General features: G+C 43.3%; 1 protein-coding gene across 3 annotated transcripts in view; it reads left to right on the top strand.

The window, feature by feature from the left end:
* LOC106564812 (signal-induced proliferation-associated 1-like protein 2) overlaps nt 1-21,189 on the top strand; it is a 120,171-nt gene that overhangs the window by 76,654 nt on the left and 22,328 nt on the right. For all 3 annotated transcript variants that reach the window (XM_014131235.3, XM_014131236.3, XM_014131233.3), the window contains exons 8-13: nt 2,898-3,477; nt 4,954-5,228; nt 11,841-12,056; nt 17,434-17,583; nt 19,446-19,543; nt 20,196-20,293. In XM_014131235.3, the coding sequence (XP_013986710.1) occupies nt 2,898-3,477; nt 4,954-5,228; nt 11,841-12,056; nt 17,434-17,583; nt 19,446-19,543; nt 20,196-20,293 (1,417 nt within the window). The remainder of the gene's footprint in view (nt 1-2,897; nt 3,478-4,953; nt 5,229-11,840; nt 12,057-17,433; nt 17,584-19,445; nt 19,544-20,195; nt 20,294-21,189) is intronic.

Genomic DNA, 21,189 nt, shown 5'->3' with positions numbered 1-21,189 from the left:
AATGCTGCAAAGAATCCACTACTAAAGGACACCAATAAGAAGAGACTTGCTTGGGCCAAGAAAGACAACTTTTGAAGAATCTTAAATATATTTTGATTTGTTTAACACATTTTTTGGTCACTACATGATTCCATATGTGTTATTTCATAGTTTTGATGTCTTCACTATTATTCTAATAGTAAAAATAAAGAAAAACCTTTGAATAAGTTGGCGTGTCCAAACTTTTGACTGGTACTGTATGTAAGAATACTGTTCATCGATTACAGCTCAGGGCCCAGGGTCTGAACCCTTCCCTGTGCAACTCGGTCCTGGACTTCCTGACGGGCCGACCCCAAGTGGTAAGGGTAGGCAACAACACCTCCGCCACGCTGATCTTCAACACAGGGGCTTCACAGGAGTGTGTGCTCAGCCCAAGGACCTCAGCCACCCGGGCCACAGCCTGTTCACCCCGCTACCATCTTGAAGACAGCTGGGACCGAGAAACTAAGAAACAGCTTCTATATCCAGGCCATCAGACTGTTACAGTCCCGACTAGCCGGCCTCCACTCAGTTCCCTGCCCTGAACCTTATTCACTGTTCTAGCCGGCTGCCATGCGGTACTCTACCCTGCGCCTTAGTGACTGCTGCCCTATGTACATAGTCATTGAACACTGGTCACTTTAATAATGTTTACATACTGTTTAACCACTTTATATTTACAGCGCATTCGGAAAGTATTCAGACCCCTTGACTTTTCCCACATTTTGTTAAGTTACAGCCTTATTCTAAAATGTATCAAATTCACTGTTTTCCTCATCAATCTACACACAATAACCCATAATGACAAAGCAAAAACAGGTTTTTAGGAATCTTTGCAAATAAAAAAAATAATTAATTAACAGATGCATTATTTACGTAAGTATTCAGATCCTTTGCTATGAGACACGAAATTGAGCTCAGGTGCACCCTGTTTCCATTGATCATCCTTGATGTTTCTACAACTTGATTGGGGTCCACCTGTGGCAAATTCAATTGATTGACCATGATTTGGAAAGGTGCACACCTGTCCATATAAGGTCCCACAGTTGACAGCGCAGGTCAGAGCAAAAACCAAGCAATGAAGCCGAAGAAATTGTCCATAGAGCTCCGAGACAGGACTGTGTCGAGGTACAGATCTGGGGAAGGGTACCAAAAAAATGTCTGCAGCATTGAAGGTCCCCAAGAACAATGCCCTCCATCATTCTTAAACAGAAGAAGTTTGGAACCACCAAGACTCTTCCTAGAGCTGGCCACCCGGCCAAACTGAGCAATCGGGGGAGAAGGGCCTTGGTCAGGGAGGTGACCAAGAGCCCGATGGTCATTCTGACAGAGCTCCAGAGTTCCTCTGTGGGGATGGGAGAACTTTCCAGAAGGACAACCATCTCTGCAGCGCTCCACCAATCAGGCCTTTTTATGGTAGATTGGCCAGACGGAAGCCACTCCTCAGTAAAAGGCACATGACAGCCCACTTGGAGTTTGCCAAAAGGCACCTAAATGACTCAGACCATGAGACACAAGATTCTCTGGTCTGATGAAACCAAGATTGAACTATTTGGCCTGAATGCCAAGCGTCACATCTGGAGGAAACCTGGCACCATCCCTTCAGTGAAGTGTGGTGGCAGCATCATGCTGTGGAGATGTTTTCAGCTGCAGGGACTGGGAGACTAGTCAGGATTGAGGGAACGATGAATGACGCAAAGTACAGAGGGATCCTTGATGAAAACCTGCTCTGGAGTGCTCAGGACCTCAGACTGTGGGCTAAGATTCACCTTCCAATAGGACAATGACCCTAAGCACGCAGCCAAGAAAATGCAGGAGTGGCTTCGGGACAAGTCTCAATGTCATTGAGTGACCCAGCCAGAGCCCGGACATGAACATGATCAAACATCTCTGGAATGACCTGAAAATACCTGTGCAGCGACCCTCCCCATCCAACCTGACGAGCTTGAGAGGATCTGCAGAGAAGAATGGGAGAAACTCCCCAAATACAGGTGTGCAAAGCTTGTAGCTTCAAACCTAGGACTGGAGGCTGTAATTGCTGCCAAAGGTGATACAACAAAGTACTGAGTAAAGGGTCTGAATACTTTTGTAAATATAATATTAACGTTTTTTTTACTTTTAATAAATAAATACAAATGTTAAACTGTTTTTTCTTTGTCATTATGGGGTATTATGTGTAGATTGATGAGTGAAAAATAAGGCCGTAATGTAACAAAGTGGAAAAAGTCAAGGGGTCAGAATACTTTCAGAATTCACTTTATATACTGAATTCTAGTCATGGCTCAATCTGTATAACTACTGCTGTACAATACTGTCCATACTGCCTTTACACATCATTTATATGTATGTGTATATATATTCCAGTCTCTTGACATTGCTAGTTTTTTTCTTGATTGTGTATTTTACGATTTTTAATTGCTAGCTATTACTGCACTGTTGGAGCTTGAAACACAAGCATTTTGCTGCACCTGTGATAACATCTCCAAATCTGTTTTGATTTCATTTTGATTTGGATATGCTGCTGTACAATTCAAAGAAACTTCAGAAAATCCACTACAATGATTTCCGGGCCTTACTGTTAGAGGACCTGAGTGTTGAATCAGAATTCTGATCATACAGAAACACCAGTTGCTTGTCACTACCTACACCACTGTGAGGGTTGAAATGACCCCTATTTGTTTAAACTGAAACCAAACCTCTGTTTATAATAGAGCATTATAAAAGTATGCTAGTGTAGTCCATTATATTCACACAATGGAACAGATCTCCCAACAGATCTCTCTCAAATGTATTGTTATGACCTATTTGTGTTACTTAGAAAAGATTATGATGCAAAACGACAGAGGGATTAAAATGGCTGTTTGTCTTTATTGTTTTAGTGTGGCGGTCACCAGATCTAAAGACGTGCCCGCCTTCGGTCCTCCTATCCCGCAGGGGGTGTTCTTCCCAAAGTCGGCCATGTTCCGGGACTTCCTCCTGGCCAAGATGATGAACGGCGAGAATGCGGTGCATAAGTCGGACAAGTTCCGCGCCATGGCCATGCGCACGCGCCAAGAGTACCTGAAGGATTTGGCCGAGAACTTTGTAAGCGCCACCCCTGTGGACTCTTCAGCGGCCAAGTTCAGCTTCATCTCGTTGGGTGTCAAGAAGAAGGAGCGCAGCCGACCCCGGCGGAACGCCCACCTCCAGAGCTACGGGGCGGTCACTTGGGCCGTGGTGGCCCGGGACTTTGGCCAGTCGGCAGACATTGGCTGCTTGCTGGCCATCTCCAATGAGTTTGTGGTGCTGATCGAAGAGGCATCCAAGGAGGTGGTGTTCAACTGCTACTGCCGCGACGTCCTCGGTTGGAGCGCAACATCCGGGAGCGTCCGGCTTTTCTACGAGCGAGGCGAGTGTGTGGTGTTCTCCACGCAGGAAGGATGCTGGGACGATGTCCGGGAGATCATGCAGAGGTTGGAGGTAAGAAGGTTGTGTGGGAGGCTTAAAGACAACATAATTCAGTGCTACACATCCTGTACACAGATTAAGCCTAATCCTGGACTAAAAAGCATTTTCAATTAAGATTTTCCATTGAGATTGATTTTTAGTCAAGGCTTAATTTGTGTCCGGGAAACCCCGCCTCAATGTTTAAACCAGGGGTCGTCAATCGGACCCACAAGGAACATATCTGATTCAACTTCTCCAAGTATTTACTGAAGAGTAGGTTTAGTTGATCACTTGGTTTTGTTCTTCTTGGCTGTACCCACACTGGCCCAGGGAGAAGATTGACAACCTCTGCCTGAGACATATTTATCATAAGACACTTGCATAAAACCTTGTACCTCAGTATTTGGCTGCGTTTCGACAGCCAGCCCAATTCAGATTTTTTTTTCTTAACTAATTGATATTTTGACCAGTCAGATCAGCTCTGTAAAAAATCTGATGTGAAAAGATTTTGTTAAGCTAAATAGTTTACTATGAGTGAACACTGCAGTGAGATGATTACTCAAGTCCTGGGAGCCAGCCCAAGTCACAGCAGTTTAGTCAGCAGGTCAGCAGATGTCCCCCATTATACCGCCACTTTACCTCAGCCTCACAACAATATGTTTGTTGTTAAAAGTTACTGTTCTTGAATCACTGGTGGTAATAAAGGCCTGCCAGGGCGTGTACTTTCCTCCTGCTTTTTTCCCACGAATTGATTGAGTCATTTGGTTGATAATTGTATTATTTAGGGGGAGTGACGAGAGGTCGTATGGGGTCGGGTGTCCCTGAGCTCTCTATCCCAAGCCCTTTTAATTTCGTTTAAATTAGATTATCCAAAGGTGTCTAAAGCCTCTGCTAGGGTTGTCACAATGCCATTCGCCTCAGACTCCCAGGCTTTAAGATGCTAAAAAGGGGTGAAGAACTGAGGAATCTGGATGAAAAATAGTGACACGTTGCCACTCCAAACAGAGCTAGTGTTTTTTAACCTTTGGCATCGTGACAACCCTAATCTCTGCAGAGCTTGACATTGTGCAATTGGCTGGTTTATTCTGAAATTATCTAGGTATTTCTTCTGTTGTTGGCAAACTTTTTTTGTCAAATCCCGTAACTGTTTCCTGCACTTCAAGAGGCCAGCTCAGGCCACGTTTGGACAATATTCTGTTTTTGTTGCCAAGTTTGATTGAATGGAGCTCTTAGTCCTTTCAACCAACTTTATAATGGAAAGGGAGAATAATTTAAGTTCTCATCAGCTTCGGTGCTATTTAGGTTTTGTATTTGTGTGGATTAGGTCAAACCACAACGTCACGGAAAGGCAGTAATTAGCAACTTTAACTGGGGTAAAGGTTGATCTACATTAGGGCTTATAAGGTAATGCTCATAACTTTTCAAAACAGTTGCCAACATGGATAAACCCTAATAAAGCCATTAGATCAAAGTAGACTGAAATTTACTCTCTTGGTCATGTCGCCCTAGATTGTCACCCGGGGCTGCGAGACAGTGGAGATGACCCTCCGGCGGAACGGTCTGGGCCAGCTGGGATTCCACGTCAACTTCGAGGGTGTGGTGGCAGACGTGGAGCCCTTCGGCTTTGCCTGGCAGGTGGGTCTCCGTCCGGGCAGCCGGCTGATGGAGATCTGCAAGGTGGCCGTGGCCACACTGTCCCACGAGCAGATGATCGACCTGCTGCGCACGTCCAACACGGTCAGTGTGGTCATCGTCCAGCCCCATGAGGACGGCACACCCAGGAGGTAGGTTAATTCTTACATCTAGATGTTCCGCTAGCGGAACACCGCTCCAATATCCAATAATAGGGCGTGGCGCGAATTACAAACTCCTCGAAAATCCGAAAACTTCAATTTTTCAAACATATGACTATTTTACACCATTTTAAAGACAAGACTCTCCTTTATCTAACCACACTGTCCGATTTCAAAAAGGCTTTACAACGAAAGCAAAACATTAGATTATGTCAGGAGAGTACCCAGCCAGAAATAATCAGACACCCATTTTTCAAGCTAGCATATAATGTCACAAAAACCAAAACCACAGCTAAATGCAGCACTAACCTTTGATGATCTTCATCAGATGACACTCCTAGGACATTATGTTATACAATACATGCATGTTTTGTTCAATCAAGTTCATATTTATATCAAAAAACAGCTTTTTACATAGCATGTGACGTTCAGAACTAGCATTCCCACTGAACACTTCCGGTGAATTTACTAAATTACTCACGATAAACGTTCACAAAAAACATAACAATTATTTTAAGAATTATAGATACAGAACTCCTTTATGCAATCGCTATGTCCGATTTTAAAATAGCTTTTCGGTGAAAGCACATTTTGCAATATTCTGAGTAGATAGCCCGGCCATCACAGGCTAGCTATTTTGACACCCACCAAGTTTGGTACTCACCAAACTCAGATTTACTATAAGAAAAATTGTATTACCTTTGCTGTTCTTCGTCAGAATGCACTCCCAGGACTTCTACTTCAACAACAAATGTTGGTTTGGTTCCAAATAATCCATAGTTATATCCAAATAGCGGCGTTTTGTTCATGCGTTCAAGACACTATCCGAAGGGTTACGCGCCGGCGCGTATCGTGACAAAAAAATTCAAAATATTCCATTACCGTACTTCGAAGCATGTCAAACGCTGTTTAAAATACATTTTTATGTGATTTTTCTTGTAAAATAGCGATAATATTCCGACCGGGAGACGTCGTTTTCGTTCAAAGACTGAAAATGTAAAATGGACTCTCTACGTGCACACGCGCACCCGTCTCATTGTTCTCAGATCGACCACTATCCAAATGCGCTACTGTTTTTCAGCCAGGGACTGCAGAGTCATCATTCAACGTTCTGGCGCCTTCTGAGATCCTATGGGAGCCTTAGAAAGTGTCACGTTACAGCAGAGATCCTCTGTTTTCAATAAAGAGGCAAAAGAAGGCCAAGAAATGGTCAGAGAGGGCACTTCCTGTTTGGAATCTTCTCAGTTTTTGGCCTGCCATATGAGTTCTGTTATACTCACAGACACCATTCAAACAGTTTTAGAAACTTTAGGGAGTTTTCTATCCAAATCAAACCATTATATGCATATTCTAGTTTCTGGGCAGGAGTAATAAACAGATTAAATTGGGTACGTTTTTTATCCGGCCGTGAAAATACTGCCCCCTATCCATAACAGGTTAAACACCACTTCCTCCTTCTTTGTACTTAACTTAAACTAGGCTAAATAGCTCTTACAAAAACAGCTGTCCCAAGCGTTGTTTATTCTTTCACTGAACAAAAATGTAAACGCAACATGCAACAATTTCAACGATTTTACTGTGTAACAGTTCATATAAGGAAATTGGTCAATTGAAAGAAATTCATTAGGCCCTTATGTATGGATTTCACATGACTGGGCAGGGGCACAGCTATGGGTGAGCATGGGACTTGGGAACCTGGCCCAGCCAATCAGAATGAGTTTTTCCCCACAAAAGGGCTTTATTACAGACAAATGCTCCTCCGTTTCATCACCTGTCAGAGTGGCTGGTCTCAAATGATCCCGAAGGTAAAGAAGTTGGATGTGGAGGTCCTGGACTGGCGTGGTTACACGTGGTCTGTGTTTGTGAGGCAACAGCTCTGGTGGACATTCCTACAGTCATCATGCCAATTGCACACTCCCTCAACTTTAGACATCTGTGGCATTGTGTTGTGTGACAAAACTGCACATTTTTAGAGTGGCCTTTTATTGTCCCCAGCACAAGGTGCACCTGTGTAATGATCATGCTGTTTAATCAGCTTCTTGATATGCCACATCTGTCAAGTGGATGGATTATCTTGGCAAAGGAGAAATGCTCACTAACAGGGATGTAAATTAGGGATGCACGATATATCGGTGAGCATATTGGAATCGGACGATATTAGCTAAAAATGCCAACATCGGCCTCTAGTTTAACGCCGATGTGCAGAACCAATGTCAAAGCTGAAGTGCATACGTATATAACGTAAGTAGATGACTTAATGACGCCACGAAAATACAGCGCTACACAGAACAAAAGCAGAAAAATACTAAGCGCACACTTCCAACAACTAAACAAGTTCAAGTTGAGCAGTCATTTGAAAGAGTAAGAAAATTTCAGCGAGACAACTCAAAGGCGAAATCCATTAAAGCCAAGATAATGGAATTCATTATGCTACTTGCTATGGGCGTCACAACTAACATTTGGACCAGCGATGTCAGTCCCATGAGCATGCTGAGTCTGACAGCACAATGGGCCGACTAGGATGTCGTACAGAGGAAAGCTGTATTGCATGCTCAAGAACCTGCTGGTTCTCATACCACTGCTTTCAATGGCATTTGAGAACATGTTTGAAACTTGGAAACATGAACACACTCCTAGCGCCACTCGAGAAATAAGCTCAACTGCATCTGCAGCAGACGTGATACCCTCTGTCATGGCATTGAAACGCCTGCTCAACAAAACTGCCGACACAGACCGTGGGGTTAAAACGTACAAAAGTACTCAAGGCTGTGAATAAGCGATTCGGTGGTATTCTCTCTGAGCTTCTTTACTGTGTCGCCACCATGCTCAATGCTAGGTACAAGGACTGCTACTTCGATGCAGACAAGAAACAGGGTTTACATGAAATGTTACATACACAGCTGGACAAGATGGAAACGGACACAGTGACAGTGCGCACCGAGGAAGAGAGATCATGGACGGACAGAGAGCTGAAACTTCACTGCTTGACATGTATGATGAAATCCTGGTTGAGAATGAAATGACTGAACAAATGCACAATGAAACAGCAGAGCAAGTAAGTGAAAGAAATAGGTTTTGATTATGTTTTACTGGTAATGGGGACATGTAAATTCCAACAAAATAACTTTTTGGTGTGTGTGTCTGTGTGCAACCTTTTATTTAACTAGGTAAGTCAGTTAAGAAAAAATCTTATTTACAATGACAGCCTACCCCTGCCAAACCCGGATGACGCTGGGCCAATTGTGGGCCGCCCTATGGGACTCCCAATCACGGCCGGATGTGATACAGCCTGGATTCGAACCAGGGACTGTAGTGACTCCTCTTGCACTGAGATGCAGTGCCGTAGACCGCTGTGTGTGTGTGTGTGTGTGTGTGTGTGTGTGTGTGTGTGTGTGTGTGTGTGTGTGTGTGTGTGTGTGTGTGTGTGTGTGTGTGTGTGTGTGTGTGTGTGTGTGTGTGTGTGTGTGTGTGTGTAACTACACTGCTCAAAAAAATAAAGGGAGCACTTAAACAACACAATGTAACTCCAAGTCAATCACACTTCTGTGAAATCAAACTGTCCACTTAGGAAGCAACACTGATTGACAATACATTTCACATGCTGTTGTGCAAATGGAATAGACAACAGGTGGAAATTATAGGCAATTAGCAAGACACCCCCAATAAAGGAGTGGCTCTGCAGGTGGAGACCACAGACCACTTCTCAGTTCCTATGCTTCCTGGCTGATGTTTTGGTCACTTTTGAATGCTGGCGGTGCTTTCACTCTAGTGGTAGCATGAGACGGAGTCTACAACCCACACAAGTGGCTCAGGTAGTGCAGCTCATCCAGGATGGCACATCAATGCGAGCTGTGGCAAGAAGGTTTGCTGTGTCTGTCAGCGTAGTGTCCAGAGCATGGAGGCGCTACCAGGAAACAGGCCAGTACATCAGGAGACGTGGAGGAGGCCGTAGGAGGGCAACAACCCAGCAGCAGGACCGCTACCTCCGCCTTTGTGCAAGGAGGAGCAGGAGAAGCACTGCCAGAGCCCTGCAAAATGACCTCCAGCAGGCCATAAATGTGCATGTGTCTGCTCAAACGGTCAGAAACAGACTCCATGAGGGTGGTATGAGGGCCCGACGTCCACAGGTGGGGGTTGTGCTTACAGCCCAACACCGTGCAGGACGTTTGGCATTTGCCAGAGAACACCAAGATTGGCAAATTCGCCACTGGCGCCCTGTGCTCTTCACAGATGAAAGCAGGTTCACACTGAGCACATGTGACATACGTGACAGAGTCTGGAGGCGCCGTGGAGAACGTTCTGCTGCCTGCAACATCCTCCAGCATGACCGGTTTGGCGGTGGGTCAGTCATGGTGTAGGGTGGCATTTCTTTGGGGGGCCGCACAGCCCTCCATGTGCTCGCCAGAGGTAGCCTGACTGCCATTATGTACCAAGATGAGATCCTCAGACCCCTTGTGAGACCATATGCTGGTGCGGTTGGCCCTGGGTTCTTCCTAATGCAAGACAATGCTAGACCTCATGTGGCTGGAGTGTGTCAGCAGTTCCTGCAAGAGGAAGGCATTGATGCTATGGACTGACTCGCCCGTTCCCCAGATCTGAATCCAATTGAGCACATCTGGGACATCATGTCTCGCTCCATCCACCAACGCCACGTTGCATCACAGACTGTCCAGGAGTTGGCGGATGCTTTAGTCCAGGTCTGGGAGGAGATCCCTCAGGAGACCATCCGCCACCTCATCAGGAGCATGCCCAGGCGTTGTAGGGAGGTCGTACAGGCACTTGGAGGCCACACACACTACTGAGCCTCATTTTGACTTGTTTTAAGGACATTACATCAAAGTTGGTTCAGCCTGTAGTGTGGTTTTCCACTTTAATTTTGAGTGTGACTCCAAATCCAGACCTCCATGGGTTGATAAATTGGATTTCCATTGATTATTTTTGTGTGATTTTGTTGTCAGCACATTCAACTATGTAAAGAAAAAAGTATTTAATAAGATTATTTATTTCATTCAGGTCTAGGATGTGTTGTTTAAGTGTTACCTTTATTTTTTTGAGCAATATATTTAACTCTACTAGAATGCATAAAAGGCCGCAAAATGACATGTCAGGACATGTTAGCCGTCACATCAATCAAGTTATGACGGCACTGCCGTACTCTTCATGTCACCTATTGAGCATGTTTGGGATGCTCTGGATCGATGTGTACGACAGCTTGTTCCAGTTCCCGCCAATATCCAGCAACTTCGCACAGCCATTGAAGAAGAGTGGGACAGCATTCCACAGGCCACAATCAACAGCCTGATCAACTCTATGTGAAGGAGATGTTGCACTGCATGAGGCAAATTCACCAGATACTGACTGGTTTTCTGATCCACGCCCCTACCTTTTTTTTAAGGTACCTTTGACCAACAGATTCATATCTGTATTCCCAGTCATGTGAAATCCATAGATTAGGGCCTAATGAATTTATTTCAGTTGACAGATTTTTTTTGTTGTTCTTTATATGAACTGTAACTCAGTAAAATCTTTGACATTGTTGATTTGTATTTTTGTTCAGTGTACGTAGCGCATTACTTTTGTCCAGAGCCCTATGGGCCTGTGCCATTTGAGACTGGGCCAACATGTATGAATCAAGACCGGGTTTTCGTGCTGTGCCATTTTTTTGGGACATTCCAAGGGAGTCGTTGGGTTGGTTGGTGAACTGTTGTGTTGAGAACTTGAGACTTGCCAAATCATGTTTTAACAGGAATCAAGCAGGGTGAAAGTGAGAACATTATCCATTGTTTTGTACTGTATGTGCGTTAGGAACATTTCTGGGAGCTTTTATTTTAGCTCATGAAACATGGGACCAACACTTTACATTATTTTTGTTCAGAATAGGAAATAGGATGCCTTTTGGGACCCAGACTTTTGGGACTTGGCTAGTTCAAAGCTAATGATCTCTGTAGTCATGACCTCAAGGGCTTGTTAAATTAATCAATGTTGTCTATTAATGTTATGTTTTGTGTGGATCCCTGGATGAGTAGCTGCTGCTTTCGCAACCGCTAACGGGGATCCAAATAAAATACTAATACCAGTGTTATTGATGTCAATCGGCCACAGGCTTAGTCAATGCAGCTCATATCCATCAGCAAATGTTTAACATATTTAACTGTAGCAAAGTAGCAGTAAATAGGGATGAAGTTGGACACAAGTTAGCAGCGACTGGTCCCAAATACAATGGGAAGTTTGCACTCATAATATTGGGTTAATACCATATTCTGACATTTAAATCAAACAAGAAAGAGGTGGAACGGTGCTATACCAGTTTGGAAATGGACGTATCAATTAGTGAGGTTTGAGGAAAAAATGTAACGGGCTGTGAAAAATCTCTTAAAATGCAGTCCATCTGCCAAATCTCAACTTAACTCTCCCATTGACTTACAGTATAGCCTATTTGGCAAGTAAGAGGATTCACACTTTTTACATTAGATGCACTTAATAACACGGTAACAACACTTACTCATGCTCTTACAGTATAATGTAAGTACATGTACTTCACCGTTTTAAGATTGTTTTGTAAGACGCTGAATTGCTAATGTGTCATTTGATTTATTCTATCAGGAGCTGCTCGGAGATGTACCGCGTCCCCGTGGTGGAGTACAAGACCACCACGGCTGCCGGCTGGCACCGCGTCTCGACCGCCCCGGGTGGCGGCCCATCCATGTCCCGGGCCTCCCCCACACAGGGCCCCAGCCCCGGGCAGCAGATGTTCCACTACGCTCAGGGGGCCATCTCCCGCAGCACCTCCTTCGACAGGAAGCAGCAGGACGGGACCAGGTACACCTCAGCACCCACCTCCATCTTCATTGACTCATAGTTCCTAGTTCAAACGCCCTAGATCAGAGGTACTCAAATTTGAGCCTGGAGTGCCAAAGTGCTGCCGGTTTTCTTTTTGAACAGAGTAAACTCATTGTCACTGGTTGGTTAGAGATTCCACTCACGAGCACTGTCTTAATCAGTCCCTGCTTAGAGCGAAGAATTTACATCAGCAGTACTTGGAGACCAAAATCTGGAGACCAGATTTGAGTATCCCTGCCTTTGACACTCATAATCATGCTCAGTGTGTCACCAAAAGAAACTTGAGGTACACTACCGTTCAACAGTTTGGGGTCACTTAGAAATGTCCTTGTTTTTGAATGAAAATAAAATGTTTTTTCCATTTTTTAAAATAGTGTAGACATTGTCAATGTTGTAAATGACTATTGTAGCTGGAAACGGCTGGTTTTTAATGGAATATCTACATAGGCGTACAGAGGCCCATTATCAGCAACCATCACTCTTGGCCTTCTAGGCAGAGTTGCAAAGAAAAAGCCATATCTCAGACTGGCCAATAAAAATAAAAGATTAATATGGGCAAAAGAACACAGACACTGGACAGAGGAACTCGGCCTAGAAGGCCAGCATCCCGGAGTCACCTCTTCACTGTTGACGTTGAGACTGGTGTTTTGCGGGTACTATTTAATGAAGCTGCCAGTTGAGGACTTGTGAGGCGTCTGTTTCTCAAACTAGACACACTAATGTACTTGTCCTCTTGCTCAGTTGTGCACCGGGGCCTCCCACTCCTCTTTCTATTCTGGTTAGAGCCAGTTTGCGCTGTTCTGTAAAGGGAGTAGTACACAGAGTTGTACGAGATCTTCAGTTTCTTGGCAATTTCTCGCATGGAATAGCTTTCATTTCTCAGAACACAAATAGACTGACAAGTTTCAGAAGAAAGTTCTTTGTTTCTGGCCATTTTGAGCCTGTAATCGAACCCACAAATGCTGATGTTCCAGATACTCAAATAGTCTAAAGAAGGCCAGTTTTATTGCTTCTTTAATCAGAACAACCGTTTTCAGCTGTGCTAACATAATTGCAAAAGGGTTTTCTAATGATCAATTAGCCTTTTACAATGATAAACTTGGATTAGCTAACACAACATGCCATTGGAACACAGGAGTGATGGTTGCTGATAATGGGCCTCTGTACGCCTATGTAGATATTCCATAAAAAATCTGCTGTTTCCAGTTACAATAGTCATTTACAACATTAACAATGTTTACACTGTATTTCTGATCAATATGATGTTATTTTAATGGACCAAAAATGTGCTTTTCTTTCAAAAACAAGGACATTTCTAAGTGACCCCAAACGTTTGAATGGTAGTGTATATTACATCAAACATGCTTCCTTGCTTGGCATAAACAGTCACTCAGATTTCATATACATATACAGATTTGCTGACCAATCATGTCTGACTCCTCCCAAGGACCTGTGCTAATAATTGAATAGGACTCATTGCTGACCTGTTTTTGTTAGTGAAATTGTATAATTTTCCCGACGGACACAATGGCACCTCTATCCTTAGTATCACTGACACTGCACAACATTAGCATAGGCCGTGCATAATGAGGTCAAGGTTTTTGTAATGTGATTAGCATAAAATTAAGTGGCAAATACATGACTGGGAAACTGAGACTGCTCTGACAGGAAGAAAAACAAGATGGCGGAAGGGGCATGTTCATTAGGGAAAGCAACTGAGTGTTTTAAAACGATTTGCAATGGAAAACAGGAATGAGCTTTTGTTATTTGACAAGTCTAGGTAAACCATCCCTGTTTGTCTGTTTTCTACCGTTGATCCCTAATGAACTCGACCCAGCTCTAATTCCAGCTAACATACTGTAACTACTATACTTAAAGCAGTGTTTCTCACAGACATTGCTTCAGATGGTATTTGCACACACAGTGGGTACCAGAACAAAAAAAAACTGAATCAATGCTGAATGTAGATGATAAGCACTCTTTGGCACTTGATATAATACTACCAGAAAAACAAACAGAAGAGACTAAGGTTTTTCCTAGTTTTTGCCCATATGTTTGGTCATGTTTTATGGAGTGATTTTAGTGGCAACAGAATTGATCAGAATTTGTATTATGAAATGTTTAATTTTGTTGGCACTAATATCACTCCATAAGCACCTACTTTTTCACTCTGTCTATGAGGATTGAGGATCGACCTCCCATGTTGTGCCCCTGTTACTGAACTTGGCACACAGCATGGAAGGTGGTGAGGGGTTGAGGGCAGGGGGCTGTGGGGTTAGCTAGCAGGGCGTCAAGACATGTGAATGTTTTATTGAGCTCCTGAGTGTTGAGGCTCTTGTTTGCAGCCCTGCACTGCCCCTCTGCTGTGGTCTGTTCTCAATCGTCTGACGCGTGCGCACGCACACACACACACACACACACAGCGACAGTAAGGCTACCTCAGCACTGGTCTTTCGGGCAGTGTTGCATTACATGTCAGCTATGCAAGGGTGCATCAGGTTGAACGCGCGTGTGTGTCCATGCCATGCGTATGTGTGGTGTTTCATCTAATCAGTGTGTGCATGTCCTTTTACAACTGTGTGACAACTGTGTGTGTGCATGCAAGCATACTGGTATGTGTGTGTATATGTGGGAGTAGTGCATTTTTGTGGGATGAGTTTGACCTTTTGTAAAAAGAAAAGCACAGCCTATTGGCTGTCATTTTTCCTTATTGTGGCGGAAAATTGAGATGAAGTGATTCCCTTCTAGTCAATGGTTTCTCAGGAATGACTCTGACATAGATTGTCCTCTCAGGAGTGAAAACTCTATTTTCAGATTGGAGTGTCCTTGTAAATGTCTGTATGAAAGACTTTACAAGTCTACACTGAGTGTACAAAATATTGTGAACACCTGCTCTTTCCATGACATGGACTGACCAGGTGAATCCAGGTGAAAGCTATGTTCTCTTATTGACACAACTGTGGGAAGCATTGGAGTCAACATGGGCGAGCATCCCTGTGGAACGCTTTCAACACCTTGTAGAGTCCATGCCCCGACGAATTGAAGCTGCTCTGACGGAAAGGGGGGGTCAACTCAATATTAGGAAGGTGTTCTTAATGTTTTGTACAGTCAGTGTATATTATAGACCTGTTTGCAACAATATAAACTGTCCTTAACAGACATGTCTCTCTCTTGGAGACATGGGCATTTCATATGGACTGTACTTCACACAGAAGAGGTTAGTGTTCATTGTTGGGTATTTGTATACTTTTAAAGCAAAATAGGTGGTTTGCTTCGCTACAAACTCTTCTGGTGTCTGATATTTCCCTCATTAAACTTAAGATGTCATGAGTTAAGATGTCAACCCTGCTTTGGCACCAAATGGTGAATTTATTTCGCCTTTATTTTATCAGGGATTCATACTGAAACCAAGATCTCTTTTACAGATGACACCCTGAATTACATAAATTACAGAATATACCCACATTAAAATATAAATGTAAGCAGAAAGAAAAACACGGTCATAAAAAATTAAAAAAAAACACTTTCATCAGTAATAAGGTCCTCAATCAGCTTTCTGAATTACCCTAGAAGCACCAGAACATCACATCTAAAAACAATTTAAAGATTGTTCCACAAAGTAAGGTGCAAGAAAACTAAAAGCGGAGTTACCTAACTCTGTAGAGACCAAAGGAATTTCCAGAGTTCGCCATCCCTGAGACCAGGTGTCTAAAGTTTAGTAATGATGTTAGATACAGTGGGACTTTATGTAAAAGGGCTTTATAAATGACATCAGAGGGCCTTCCAACTTTCTGGTAGAGAATGAGTACTAAGTGATGAGTACTAAAATTGTCGGCCGTAATAAAGCGCAGAGTGCTATGGTAGACTCCAACTAAGGCTTTAGTGAACCTAAAGTCCTGACCCACTGGTCATTGTCCTTATTTTATTATTTGGGTTTTAGTTAGCGCTTGTGAGCTACACTTAGGTGGGGATAGCTTTTAGAACAAAGTTTAGAATTTTCATTGTCACTGAAATGTCTTGAAAATCAAACCATATTGAGTAACAAAATGAAAATGACCACGTATTTCCAAGACACTAGCCTTCTCAGTCTACTTTTCGGACCAGACCAGTTGATATAGTAACACATTGGTTCTTATTAACACTGTGGAGCGTACCGGGAGTCACCACACCATTACCAGCAGGAAATATAAAAACCGGTTTCTGGGTTATGATTCATGTAACATTACATTTCCCCCACCCTTTTACCATACCATATTTGTCATATGTGACACTTTTGTCTGGGTTCTACAGAAAAAACAGACGTGATAGACTCTGAGGTAGTACAATGGAACCATTAAGGTGACATGTTTTCCTAAGGGAAACAAGACATGGAGACACTGCATATGTTTGTGTGGGGGTTGTTTGAATTCAAACACTTTGTGGCTTCCACTCCTAGTTGGAGCTTCGCCAGCTAATTAAGAGGGAGTGGGACTCAATTTGCAGCTGCCAACGCCTTGCGAAGCAGGCCTGCTCCAAAGCTGCTGAATATGCAAGATTATCCTCCCTTTCACACCACCTCATCCCTTACTCCCAGCCCTACAATATATACCCTCTATTATGCGCACTTACCCATTGCACATTTACGATCCCATCTCAGCTTTTCCATATGATCCGGGATTCTGTGTTTTTTTCGAGGACTCAGCGTTCCTCCCGGGCCGGCGGGGGAGTCAAGTTTCACGAGTCGGAGGATCGAGCATCTCCCACTCTCATGGAGGCTTGGAACAGTCTGTTCAGGCTAAGAATAACACCTTGCCTAGCTGCGTACTTACGCTATGTTCCCCTAGTATTTCCCCAAACACTCTCCATAATTGGATGGGATTCTAGTAGTCCAGTTACTATTTATCGTCACTGTCTAATGGTTGACCTACTATTTGTATTGTCAGTATCGAATAATAAAAAATAAAACATTCTATCTACACTGTGTAAGTTGACATTTGGCACAATGCACATGATGATACACAAAACAAACAAACATCAGGAGCACATGTATCATATGTCCAGACTAGGTGATGAGTTGTATTGACACGCCTGACATTGTCATGAAGGCTCTTTGAGAATAACATGAGTGATAACGTGGTCGTTTAGCAGATGTGTTTCTCCAAAGTGACCCACCCTGTGGGAAATTTTAGTTTTGTCTGCTAGGTACAGTCAAAGTGTTTCCTTAGACCTGGAGTGTGTGGACCTTTTGAGAATCCAACTAACAACTAACCCTTTCCATTCAACAGGGCCATTGAAGCTGTAGCCTACAGCTGGGAACCTTTGGCGGTCGAGGCCCATTTGGTTAAACATCCCCTAAACGTTCTTTTGTGGTTTTCAGGGTACTGCAGGAATATGAGATATCCCCTACGGCCTCCTGTAGTAGTCGGGAACCTGGACAGCTGTACTGCAGCTCCCCCAGCAACCAGTCCACGTCCAGTGACCCCGGACCCTGTGGCACCTGGTCCCAGAAGGCTGGATACATTAACGGGTAAGTGCATTAGGGCACAGCGCTGCGGTGCACATTTTATGACAGCTATGGTGTATATTTTAAGACACTCTCAACCTCATGCCTCACCACTCGATGGAGAGTTACATACACAGCAGACTGGGTTTGAATACAATAATATTCAAATACTGTATCTGCGCTTGATTGAGCTTGTCTGGGGCAATGGTGCCAATGGAATAGTACCAAAAGTAGAAACCCCGCCCACCTATCAGTTTAAAGGGATAGTTCAGTCCAAAATCAAAGTTTGTTAGATGTTTACGTTCCTCAAAATAATCAAGTCCATATTTGATGGCATCTGTTGGAGGAATCTACTGACCCCAAGCACAAATGAATGGGAGAGATGGCTGTCATCTAATAAGGTGCTTTTCTTTGCTCCTAGATTAGATCAACTTTATTATCCTAACAGGGGGAAATTCATTTGGTAATGTGCTTAAAAAGACAAAGTACATACTACATAGAAACGCAGAATAATTCACAATTAAAATTCATATGAAAAGTGCAACAGTCTACATATTTACATCGAAAGTTCAATACATATTTACACTCCTATCAACCCTCTTAAACCAGACTATCCCCTCCTGTGCATAGATGGCACATAATCTATACAGAAAGAGGACCATAAAAATAATACTATGGTCATTTTGCATTTTTATCCAAAGCGATTTTCAGAACTGTTCAGCATTCACAGTGACCAATAGTGTGTATGAATCAATCAAATTCAATCACATTTATTTTAAACCACTTTTTACCTCCGCCATTGTCACAAAGTGCTTTACGTATATTCAGCATAGTGTATATATTCAATACAGTGACCATATATTCAGTATATGTAGTAGGACCAGTCATGTGTCATATGATAGGCCGTCTCCTCTATCTAGGACAGAACAATGCCATTACCACCCCCCTCATCCTGGTTCTTCCAGGACCCCCATTCCTTGACCTTCTGCAGTCCAGACAAGTCTATAGTCGCCAGGCCAGAGGCACCAGCCGGACCCTGGCTCTCAGGTTGCAAGGCATTCCTTCAATATCCCCACAGCACCCAGACACATTGTGGAAATGTGTCTGGGCAGCCTACAGTTTAACGGATACTGTTACACACCAAGGGAAAGGTTTGAAATAGCTCAGTGTGACTAGCCAAGTGGTGAGGAACAGTGAAACAATGGCCAGTGGTGCGAAAAGCAGGAAGTGGGGTGGATAAGGATTGCAATGCACTTTAAAGGTTCCAATGCAAATCAATGGCAAAGCATTGAGGATGCTGTGGGAGAAGATTAATTTAAACCCATTTTCTCAATTGTAATGTTTGTGAGCCATGATATGCTGGTTAGCGTTCTCTTTTCTCTTTGAGGAATGAGATAAGGACAATTCTCATTTGACATAATTATTGCATTGAAAGTTGATACAGTTGTGATTAGGTAAGGCATGGGTAGGCAACCCTGTTCTTGGAGTGCTGCAGATATTGCAGGATTTTGCTCTAACTAGGTACCACACCTTACCAACTGAGGTAATTGGTCAGTTAAATTATTGCCTAAATTCAAAACACCTGGTCTTCCAGGTTGGTTAAATCAAAAACATGAAGTGCCTAACTCACTCCAGGAGCAGGGTTGCCAACCCCTGTGGTAGGATCTGGCAGCTCTACAATGGATCATAAAGTTTCGGGTCAGTTGAAAAAAAATGAGTCTGTTCGGGCAACAACAAAACAAATGGCTGACCTGCGCGTCACTGACCCTCTTCGTGGTTAGAATGTTTAACAAAGACGTCATATCTTGCCTCCCTCTTTTGAAGATTTAAACCAGTTTGCTGATACCTCTAGCTTTATGTCCTATCCTTCTTTCGTGCACCTGTAGATGCCAGTCCCCTGCACTGCACCTGGACCAGCCGAGCGACAAGGAGGGAGAGGGCCGGAGAGAAGGGGAGCCCAAGCTGGAGAGGACCAGATCTGCAGGTATGGGTTACTCTTCTTCATCACCAGCATCATCATCATCGTCACCATCCATAAGCATCATCATGTAATCACCAATATCATCATCATCATCATCAACTGTGCTATGAAAGAGACTCGCCAGTCAGTAGAAATGCAGCAAAAAGGTCAGCTGGAGACAGACAAAACAGAAAGGAATATTAACTGTCATTCTTACAGATTCAAGATTGTCATTCACATTAAGTTTTACCAAACGTGTCATGTTGTGATATCAACAAATGACAAATGTGCTTTCATAGCCTATACCTTAAAATAGAATAACTAAATAACTGCCATTCCAATTCATTTTTTGGCATTTCAGGAACTGCATTGAAAAAATGGCAGTAATGGCAGCTAGAGTCATATTCATTCGTTCACACTATAGCAAAAGATTTTGTAATGGGAAATGGAAACAAGCGTTTCTTATTGGACACATTCAGGTAGTCCCTCCCCACTTTAATCTGTTTGCTTCCATTTGGTTCCTAGTGAATATTACCCAGTTCAAGTCCTGAATATATGAAGAGTTGACCTGACATCAATTCTGATGGACAGTGTCGTAGAAATTGTACCACAAGTATCTTAATGAGAAAATTATACCTAAAAGAAAACAATCACAAATTGTCTTCCTCTTTTGCAGAGGCCAAGTGGCACCATCCCTCCACGAAGATTCTGAACATGAGGGAGAGAAGCCAGCCGAGACAAGGAGCAAAGGACTCCCCCAATAAATACCAACATGTGAGTACTCATACTTGGAAAGAGTTAGTGATTTCAAAGTTTAATGAGGGTTTCCAGGTTGACTTTGATTTTACAATGTAATGCTTTTTTCTTGTCATGTTGGATTTGGGTTAGTTTGTTGCGTCTGTCATCTCGTGCAATAGCCTACATTTGAGCGTCAATGGGAAGGAAGTATGTCTTGTAACACTGTTTCAGGACAAAATCAGTTAGTTGTAAGACCCTTTAAATAAATAAATCATATGTTTCTTTGGTTTCATATGAAACCAATGACAAAACATCATGGCCATTTGGTGAACATATCCCATAGGTCTTTGTCTTGTTAATCGACAAAGGCTTTGGTAGACCTACCTATGCGCCCCCAGAGCACCTTATCCCCCAACTAGCAACATGCATGGTCGGTTTGGACCGCAACACGACACCCTTGACAGATGGGCCATGATAGGCCATGATACGGTACGTATTGTCATCTGATCTTTAGGGTCGCACCTAGCTGTAGAGAACGGCTCGGTTACCCATACAGCCCCAAGCCTACACAGTACAATGGTGTGTAGCGCTATGCCTGCAGGGAACGAGGCCCGCCTCCTCTCGTCCTTGACGGATCAGGCTAGAAAAGGTCAGCTTACCCTTGTCGGTGGTGACGTTTTTGCTAACAGCAAACTGTCGCTTCGGATTTATTCTCCTGTACTACCCCCCACACACACACCTAATCTGAAATAAATTAAAATGTGTATTGAAAGTAATGGTGACGCATGGTGAATATCGATTCATATGCATTCTTTTTTTCATTAATATTACTATGAATGAGGAAGCATCCCAACAATTGGCCCTGGAAAAATATTGCATAGTTCGAAGCTTGAAGGGATGCTGCTGCTTTTGCTGAAGAACAGAAAGAGGGG

Source organism: Salmo salar, chromosome 12, assembly GCF_965601325.2.
Source record: "Salmo salar chromosome 12, fSalSal1, whole genome shotgun sequence".
Classification (NCBI taxonomy): domain Eukaryota; kingdom Metazoa; phylum Chordata; class Actinopteri; order Salmoniformes; family Salmonidae; genus Salmo; species Salmo salar.
Note: the sequence above shows the minus strand (reverse complement) of the source record. Positions and strands in the feature narration are given on the sequence as shown.